At 36.8% G+C, this 9621-nt stretch overlaps 2 protein-coding genes across 2 annotated transcripts; one reads left to right on the top strand and one right to left on the bottom strand.

Annotated features, from left to right (window-relative positions):
- Positions 1 to 3617: 3617 nt before the first annotated feature.
- LOC145104421 (WD-40 repeat family protein / notchless protein) lies at positions 3618 to 6699 on the top strand. The gene is made up of 13 exons (XM_079041669.1): positions 3618 to 3903; positions 4020 to 4101; positions 4187 to 4276; positions 4422 to 4547; positions 4700 to 4827; positions 4917 to 5116; positions 5203 to 5266; positions 5360 to 5470; positions 5553 to 5690; positions 5846 to 5988; positions 6070 to 6124; positions 6218 to 6274; positions 6377 to 6699. Exons 1-13 carry the CDS (start codon positions 3745 to 3747, stop codon positions 6458 to 6460), a joined length of 1437 nt encoding a protein of 478 aa, XP_078897795.1. The 5' UTR covers positions 3618 to 3744; the 3' UTR covers positions 6461 to 6699.
- Positions 6590 to 8565, bottom strand: LOC145104422 (phenylacetaldehyde reductase-like). Its single transcript, XM_079041670.1, has 6 exons — positions 8342 to 8565; positions 7809 to 7978; positions 7528 to 7719; positions 7281 to 7446; positions 6991 to 7177; positions 6590 to 6889 (listed from the first exon to the last, which is right to left on the bottom strand). The coding sequence occupies exons 1-6, from the start codon at positions 8550 to 8552 to the stop codon at positions 6742 to 6744; spliced, it is 1074 nt and encodes a 357-aa protein (XP_078897796.1). The 5' UTR covers positions 8553 to 8565; the 3' UTR covers positions 6590 to 6741.
- Positions 8566 to 9621: the final 1056 nt, after the last annotated feature.

Genomic DNA, 9621 nt, shown 5'->3' with positions numbered 1-9621 from the left:
AACACACGACTTTTACACCTAAGACCAATGGGAGTGCAGCGGGAAACGAGTGCGGGGGACGGAACCGTACCCGACTACACACCACCGGGGTTGCGGTTTGTCCAGTACGGGGTCGGAGTGAGGGGTTGCTACCCCACCCTCTCTCTCCTTGTGTGATTGGCAGGATATTTTTTTTTTCTTTTATGCTTTCCAACGACTATTTCAAAAAAAAAAACATCTTCCTTTTTTTTAACCTTCAATGGCTACAATAATAAATATTTAAAAATTATTTTTTAATACATTTACCATTTTATAAATACCAAACAAATCTAACATACTTTTCACACTTATTTCTACATAGTCTCTAAAAAAACTCACTCAATCACAATGCTGTTATCGTCATCTTCATCCTCTGATTCGATGGCGCAAGAAGATACATTATTTGTCGGTTCTGTTATGGCAAAAACAATGACGTATTTCCGAAATCGACAAGGTCAAAGTTCACGTTCACGGCCTCAAACAAGAATATTTCCGTTGAGGTGAAATCACGAAGCCAGACACAATAGTCTTATAGAAAACTATTTTGCAGATACATCGTGTACGCTGAAAAGCTTTGACGGCGGATCCAGATGAGGAAATAGTTATTTTTCCGTAGTGTTGGCGATTTGGAAGACCAATTTCCATATTTCCAATGGAAGTGGGATGCGAGACGATAAAAGATTTTTCTCCAATTCATAAATGCACAACTGCAATGCGTCAGTTAGCATACGACATGAGAGCTGATAAATAAGATGAATATTCGAGGATTTCCGAGCGTACAACATGGGATACTGTTTACAAGTTCGCGAAAGCTATTACTCTGGTTTATGGGCAACGATATTTGCGTAAACCAACCATCAACGATGTCCACCAATTGTACATGGTGCATGAAAATAAGCATGGGTTTCCGAGATTGCTAGGTAGTATTGATTGCATGTACTGGTTGTAACGCTTGAATTTGGTATGTCCATGTTTGACCCTTCTCATTTCAAAGCATTGCATTTTGGTCCTTTTGACTAGTACGCGAGGGGTACTATAGAGTACGCTTGGCGTACTAGTTGGAGATATGATCGCGGGCATCGACCACGTACGCTGGGTGTACGTGGGTTACGCTGGCCAGGGGAAAACCCTAATTTTTAGGGTTTGTGCACTATTTAAGCTTCATTAACCCACCTCATGGACATTTTAGACCAACCTCCACCCTTTGAAAACCCTAATTCGTCCCTTTGCCTTTGTGTGGTGCTTTTGAGTTTTGTTTTGAACTTTGGTGGGTTTTGTGCATCCTGAAGTGGTAGAAGAAGAAGTTTGAAGACTTATTCCTTGGTGGAGAGCTTAGAGATCCAGATTTAGCTCCATCATTTGGTGACTTTTGAGGTATAAAGTCCATACCTTGTCTACTCTTTGCATTGATTTACTCTTTAGCTTGTTTATGGTCATTTTGGTCCCTTTTTGTTGGTCTTGATGAGCTAAGGCCGTTTTAGAAGCTAAACCTTGTAGATCTGGACGTTTTAAGGGTCCCTTAAGCATAAAAATGCAAACTTTATGGTATTTATGGAGTCATGCGTGTGTTAAGTAATTTATTAAGCTCTTTTGAGCTCTAAGAGCCTCATTAAGCCATGCATGCACGTAAAGTTGCCAACTTTACGTGATGAATCATCTTTTGGGACTAGATCTGAGAGTTTGGAGTAGTGGTTGAATGGATTAAGTGCTTATTTGTTGAGATTGGCCAACTGGTGAGTACGTTGGGCGTACCAAGCTGGTACACTGCACGTACTTGCCCTTGGACGTGTACGCTGAGCGTACGAGCTGAGTACGCCCTGCATACTCAGCAGATGGGCTTCAGACTTTTGGGCTCTCGGTTTTGGGCCATGATTGGACTTAGGTGATTAGGGCCTTGTTGGGCCATCAGATTTTATTTGGGGTGATGTTTTATTTTGGGTTCACTTGGAAGAAGGCCTACAAAGGGACTTGGGTCTAATTTGGAAAATTGGACCATAATTGGGCTTTGGGGTGACCATTTTGGAATTGGGCCTTCTAGTGTAGTTGATTTGGACCTTGGTCTTGGACCAAGCTAGGTAAAGGGTAAAATGATATTTTTACCCTAATTTAGACTGATGGTTATGGATTGGAATCTAATTATTAATTGGATGCTATTGGTATTGATATCGCGGGGATTTGTCAGACCAGCAACCATAGATTTATCAATGTGATTTAGTAGTTCGAGGTGAGTTTCCTCGCTGTGTTAAGCGGGTCGAAGGCACCAATGCCGACCCATGATTATCATGATAGGATGCTAGATGTCTGCGTGACTCTTGCACGTGTTATGTGCTGGTATGTATACCAAGCGAGGCTCGATGTCGGGCGAGGCTCGATGACTGTGTTGTATGTTATTGTCTTGGTGATTATTGCATGTGTTAGCATGATTATATGTTCATATGTTTATTATGTGTACCGGGCGGGGCCCGATGTCAGGCGGGGCCTAATGAATGACAAATCTATAATCCGAGTGGGGCTCGATGTCGGGCGGGGCCCGAGGCCGAGTGGGACTCGATGCCAGGCGAGGCCTGATGTGGGGCGGGGGCCCAGTATGTGTTTATATGTATGGTATGTGGTAGTTTGGGGAACTCACTAAGCTTTGGGCTTACAATTTTCAGTTTATGTTTCAGGTACTTCAGGATCGAAAGGGAAGAGTCCGAGATGATTGCAGAGCACACGCCACCGTTTTCCGTATTTTGAGATTTACTTTGATATTATATGATGTAGTGACATACTTTGGTCTTTATGGGTTGTATGACAATGTTCAGATTATTGTTTTTATAAAATTAAAATGAAATTGTTGGCTCTTATTTTTGGGACGTTACACTGGTCTTGGGTATTGTTCCCCAACACATGATGTGGTCAATACATGCGGGACGATCATAGAGTACCGACGATTGTTCTAGAAGCAACCCTATTTATTCCCCAATTTTAGGTGATATGAATAGTATTACACCATATTTGGTGGAATACTATTCATATCCCTCAGAATGAGGATGAATTTTGAGTTGTCGGTTTTAGTCCCCCTTTTTATATATTTATACATTTCTAGTTTATTTTTATCTACTAATTATAATTTAAATGTAATATTTAATATTTACAATATTTTGTTATATATTAAATTATATTAATTAATTATAGCTATAAAGTTTGTTCTTTGTGTATCAAATTCATATAAAAATTTAAATACATATTGATATTTTAAAATACGATAAGGTGTTTTACAAAAGCTTATAATTAATATATATATATATATATATATATATATATATATATATATATATATATATATATATATAATAGAAACGATGTGTTTGACGACCTATATAAGTTGAAAGAAGGAAATATATTAAAGATAAACTTTTTGGAGATAATAAATAGAATAGGATCCAAGAAATAAAAGTAGGTTAAAAAAAATAAGGTAAGATTGAAGATTAAACACAATTTATCTTATTTTTTATGTGAAAAAAAATGAAAGTAGATTAAAAATAGATAGTTGTTTGGAGAACCAAACCAAAACAAATTTTTGAAGGGGAAATTATGTATATAAAGTTTTTTGACCTAAATTTATGTTCGTCAGTGACTTCCGTCCTGCTCTAAACCCCGCCAAAACCCTAAATCGTATCATTCTTCTCGCTCACCTCCGTCGTATCAAAAGCGGATTTCAATCAGCTCTGAAAACCTAGAAAAATGGAGGTGGAAGTAGCAGAAGAATCAAGGGAGTTGACTAACAACGTCATGTGTCAATTAGCTGACCCGGAGGGAACGCCGCTCGGTGCTTCCATGTATCTTCCCCAAAGCGTTGGCCCCAAGGAGCTTCAACAGATGGTTAACAAGTTGCTCAACAATGTAATCCCATCTTATTTACGATTTATTGTATTTTTTATACTAGAAGCTCGGTTTAAATGCGTAGCTTTGGAATTGGTATCTCCCCAAGGCTGTAAATCCTTTTCTGGTTGTTTCAGGAGGAAAAGCTGCCATACGCCTTTTATATATCCGATCAAGAGCTTGTTATACAACTAGGAGATTATTTGCAGAAGAAAAAAGGTAAAAAGAAGCCTTAGAAATTCTAGTATAATATCTTCTTGAGTGTTATATGAACTGTTGCTGAATCATGAAATGTTATTTTCAGTTTCTGTGGAGAAGGTAGTCACAATAGTGTATCAACCACAAGCAGTCTTCCGCATTCGTCCAGTTAATCGTTGCTCTTCTACAATTGCGGGTACCTTTCCAACACTTTGCTAATAAATTTCAATTGGTGGCTATCTTCTGTAGATGAGTTCCACCTCAATGCGTTCCTTTTATCCCCATCAAATACACCCCAATACGTTGTTATTACTTCATTTCTTCAAATTTTGTGTTTGCAGGTCATACAGAGGCTGTACTTTCAGTTGTTTTTAGCCCTGATGGACAACAGCTGGCTAGTGGTTCAGGTGACACAACTGTCCGCCTCTGGGACTTGAATACCCAAACGCCTATGTTCACCTGTACAGGTTAGAAACCAGTATAACAAGTTTACTTTCTTTAAAGATACAAAAAGAACATTTACAAACTTAAGTTCCATGTAGTGAAGATGATGGTTGTTATCATAAGTTCATAATCACAAAAGCCAAACAAATTGTTATATTTTTACATATCTATTCAGGGCACAAGAATTGGGTTCTCTGTGTTGCATGGTCACCAGATGGCAAACATCTAGTAAGTGGAAGCAAGTCTGGAGAAATCCAAATCTGGGACCCACGGACAGGAAAAGCTTCTGGCAATCTGCTTACTGTAATTATATGCTTTCTTTATCCATCTGTCAATCTTGTTATTTGCTTACTTTATATGCTCTCATCTTACACTAATACATAAAATTTCAGGGCCACAAGAAATGGATTACTGGTATATCATGGGAACCAGTACACCTCAGATCGCCATGTCGTCGCTTTGTCACCTCCAGCAAAGATGGTGATGCACGAATTTGGGATGCTACATTGAGGAAAACTGTTATTATTCTAAGTGGTCATACTCTTGCAGTCACTTGTGTAAAATGGGGTGGAGATGGAGTCATATACACAGGGTATTTATATATCATATATTGTTCCAAATTAAAATTATACCAATAAATGGAAATTACAAAAGAGAACAACATTTTACATGATACAGATCTCAAGATTGTACAATCAAAGTATGGGAAACAACTCAGGGAAAATTGATTCGTGAGTTGAAGGTATAATAATTAATAACCACACAAATCAACTAATTCATTGATGTGTTCAATCATACATGTGTTAATCTGTATTTTTTTTTTTTTAAATTATAGGGTCATGGACATTGGGTGAATTCTTTGGCATTAAGTACTGAATATGTTTTACGGACTGGAGCTTTTGATCATACACGTAAACAATATTCATCTCCAGAAGAGATGAAAGAGGTAAATTGATGTTTTTTTTTTCTTCTTGTGTTTTTAGTAGTCATTTATTGGTATGAGAATTGAAAAAAAATTTATATAACAGGCAGCTTTAGAAAGATACAACAAGATGAAGGGTGATGCTCCTGAGAGGTTAGTTTCAGGTAGTGATGATTTCACCATGTTCCTCTGGGAACCTTCTAAAGACAAGCGTCCCAAAACTCGAATGACAGGTCATCAACAGGTACTAGTTTTACAATTATTTACTCATAATAACGTATTACATTTCTTTACCCATAATAGCAATTTGCAACAAATAAAGTACAATGCATATATTGGTAGCAAAATGCGAGTGTCATTGACTCTCATCAAGATTTTTTTAATTGAAATTATTGACAGCTGGTAAATCATGTTTACTTTTCACCTGATGGACTATGGATTGCAAGTGCTTCATTTGACAAGTCTGTCAAGTTATGGAATGGCGTTACGGGAACGTTTGTTGCAGCCTTTCGGGGTCACGTGGGTCCCGTTTATCAAATAAGGTTTAAATTTTCTTTCACTTTTATTTAAATTAAATTTAATAATGTTTAGCTTCTCACAAATTGTATACGGCTTTGGTGCAGTTGGTCTGCTGATAGTAGACTTCTCTTGAGTGGTAGCAAGGACTCCACACTCAAGGTAAAATCAAGTTTTTTCTTTTTCTTTTTTAGAAACTAGTAACATGATAAATAGTTAAAATAGTTATGATGTTATTGTACATATGTTTTTTAGGTTTGGGATGTGAGGGAAAAGAAGTTGAAACAAGATCTTCCAGGTCATGCAGATGAGGTTTGTTTTTAGTTCTTTTCTCATGGAAGATGTATCAGAAAAAAAAATGATAATCCAAAAACTTAAAAAAAAAGTAATATTTTTCTTTTGTATATGTTTTAGGTTTTTGCTGTGGATTGGAGTCCAGATGGTGAGAAAGTTGCATCGGGTGGTAGGGATAGAGTTTTGAAGTTATGGATGGGTTAAAGTGTTATAAAGTTAAGAAAGCTTTATGTATATCAAGATGTAGATTTTAAAGCATCATATATACACACACCTAAACTGCAAATTTGGCAGTGGTATTATGATTTTTGCATAATTTAGGTGGTTTTCAAGTGTGACAAACCATGTGGTTCAGTTTTTTTGATAATTTGTGTAACATTATCATTGTATTTTTTATTTACAACAGAGTTGAAAACAGCAGACACGATATAATACATTGTTCATTTGGTAACTTCAAACAAATCTAGAAAACATAATCTGGTGTTTTAGAAGCTTAGGAACTTCTTCTCTTTTAGGCTTTCAACAGTGTCCTTGATGCTATCCTCAACTGTAGTAAACTTAACGCCTAAACTTTCTGCCTTTGTTCTCGATACAAAGAAAGGTGGTGTCCCAACATACTTGCTGTCTTTATACCTGTCAAAAATTAAATAAAAAAAACAAGTATTCCAGATTTTGCATTTTGTTGGGTCCTTATAAAGTTAAAAATAAGCTAAAAATAGGTTATAAATACCTACCTTTCAGAATAGTCAAGAGAAGGATAGTTTTGGTTTATATTCTCCATGATATCTGAAGAGTGATATATATCTGCAACTAATAAGTATCTTCCATTTGCTTGGGGGTTCTCAAATGCTAAAATATGAGCATTAGCAACATCTCTCACATCAACAAGTCTATAAATTCCATCTGGGAATATTTCCTTTCCTGCATATACATAATACATCATTCAACACCTTGCACAACATAAAAATTTAGACCAGGAATCCATCAATCATGCATATGAATATTAGTTGTAGTAGACAATTACCGGTTTCAATTAAACGAATAAAGCCCTCAGAAGTGATGTTGAGAGTTGGTTGTAAGATAGGGCCGATGACAAACCCGGGATTTATAACCACCAACTCAAGACCGTTATTTTTAGCAAATTCTACTGCAGCATTCTCAGCCAGTGTCTTCGAAAGCGGATACCATAACTGTAAAATATAAAGTAGTATTTGATTAATAAAGAAATGAGACCACACTACTACATCTTAAAGTTTTAAAAACAATTATACCTCTTTTTGTTCACAAGTTTCAGGATCTGAAAACCAGGTTTCATCCACCACAGCACCAAATTCAGGAGGTTTTACACCATATAAAACTGCAGATATGGAAGATGTCAAGACCACTCTTTTGAGAGATGGAACTTTTGCAGCTGATTTAAGAACATTAAGTGTCCCCTTCACTGCAGGATCTAGCAATTGTGCCTAATAGAAATTAAGAAAAAAAACAATCAGGAAATGTGTGTTGATAACATATGGGAAAGTTAATTGAGAGCAAAAGAAGGAAAAACAACCTGTTGGCCAGAAACTGGAAACATAATAGGAGACGCTGTATGAAAGACACAATGGCAACCCTTAACAGCAGAATCGAAAGATCCTTCTTCAAGCAAGCTAGCTTCAAACAAAGAAAGCCTTTCCTTAGCTCCATCAAAATCAAGTAGGTGTTGTGTCTTTTTAGGATCATCTGCACCACATTTCAACGGAACATCAGCTATCAGAAGATATCAAACATAAACACACATCTCAAGAATGAAAAAGGTCAACCAGTTGATGATTGATTGTTAAACTTACTACGTAGACTTCAAATCAACAATCATGATACCTCTTAAACACTATTAGGGATAAGAGACGGGTCAATTTTGGTCCTAGATCAACAATCTGATTCTGATTAATTATACAATAAAGCTAGTAGTTGGATTGGATTCCAACACAGAAAATAGCATAAACAACGAATTTTTGATCCCTAAAGAAGGTAGAAATGTAGGTTCCGAATGTTTTGAAATGATAGCAGATTAAAAGTCAAAATTAGAGAGAAGGAGAGGGTAACCGAGGGATCGGACAGTAGCATGAACAGTGTAGCCACGTTGAAGCAAGAGCTTGACGAGCCATGAAGCTATGAATCCCGAGGCACCTGTAACACATACCACCTTCCCTTCTCCAATCATCTCTCTGAAACCGGGGAGCTCTGTTGGAAACTTGAGTAGATGAAGAGCGGGACGCTTAGGAGAATCAGAGGGAAGTGCCGCCACCTTTAGCATGGGCCTTAATGAAATAAAATATACATGCCTCATTTTACATGTTTTTTTTTTTTTGAGTAAATTATAGTTTGGTCATGTGTTTGGCACTAATCCGCAGTTTTTTTTCTAAATTTTAAAATTGGTACGGATGGTCCTTATGGTTTCAATGGTCCTTATAGGCTCTCTGGCTTTTTTACTGTCAATGACCCTCCGTTAATATATAAAATTACCAATTTACACATGTTTTGTCTTTTTGTTATCTTGTCATTTTTAAATTTTGTTAACAATTTTTAAGAATTAAGGGATACACCACCACCACCGATTAATCGCCCAACCATGCCACTGTAAAACGGTGCCACTTCCTCCATCATACACCACCACAAAATTAAAATCAAAGAAGTAATAAACAAATTTAAGACAAAAACAAAACATACATTCAAAACTAGAAAACCTAAAAAATCATATTCAAAATCATTAACCTACAACATCAAAAGAAACATCAATTTTAACCGGTTAAATGGTGACATAAGCTTCAAAAGATTATTCATGAATCATAAATTCTAGGGTTTTGTTGATCATTAATTTAGCAATGCAATTATCTGAAATCACAATTATTCTTGATGGGGCACGGGAGTGGGATGGTGGTGGTGTCATGGTGCAGGGGACTAGGTGAGGCGATCATGATGGTGCCGTGGTCTAGCGTTTTTCAGGAATCGAGAGAGGGTGGAAAACATAGCTGAGGGGCGAAGAGGTGTCGACAGTATGGTAATGGAGGAGAAAGAAGGGAAGATGAAGGATGTTATTGTTAAGGTATCCCACATTGGTACCACATACTCTTATAAGTGTTTCTATATGATGGAGTCTCCATTATCTTCATAGGACTCTTTTATAGAGACAATCTTGGACTACATATATATCTTACATGGTATCAGAACAGACATCTGTACCCCGTGGCTTAACACATCCCGGTCTATCCTTGTCATTACAATAGCATAGTAAGTTGCCGTTGTCCACAATTTGCCCATTGAAAATAAAACATTTGCGAGTCTAGTCATGATTTTTGAATTGAAAATATTTACAACAATGTTTA

Source organism: Lactuca virosa, chromosome 4 (genome assembly GCF_052849685.1).
Source record: "Lactuca virosa cultivar CGN04683 chromosome 4, Lactuca_virosa_CGN04683_v6, whole genome shotgun sequence".
Taxonomy (NCBI): Eukaryota; Viridiplantae; Streptophyta; class Magnoliopsida; order Asterales; family Asteraceae; genus Lactuca; species Lactuca virosa.
The sequence above is the reverse complement of the archived record's forward strand: the minus strand, read 5'-3'. Positions and strand labels throughout refer to the sequence as shown.

Excerpts from the sequence above, each read along its gene's own strand:
- LOC145104422 (XM_079041670.1), bottom strand. The coding sequence starts at position 8,552 with ATGCTAAAGGTGGCGGCACTTCCCTCTGATTCTCCTAAGCGTCCCGCT. Across the intron at positions 7,447-7,527 it reads AAACTTGTGAACAAAAAGAG|TTATGGTATCCGCTTTCGAA; the intron begins GTATAATTGTTT and ends TATATTTTACAG. Across the intron at positions 7,178-7,280 it reads TATTCGTTTAATTGAAACCG|GAAAGGAAATATTCCCAGAT; the intron begins GTAATTGTCTAC and ends ATGTATATGCAG.
- LOC145104421 (XM_079041669.1), top strand. The coding sequence starts at position 3,745 with ATGGAGGTGGAAGTAGCAGAAGAATCAAGGGAGTTGACTAACAACGTC. Across the intron at positions 4,828-4,916 it reads CTTCTGGCAATCTGCTTACT|GGCCACAAGAAATGGATTAC; the intron begins GTAATTATATGC and ends ATAAAATTTCAG. Across the intron at positions 5,691-5,845 it reads GAATGACAGGTCATCAACAG|CTGGTAAATCATGTTTACTT; the intron begins GTACTAGTTTTA and ends AATTATTGACAG.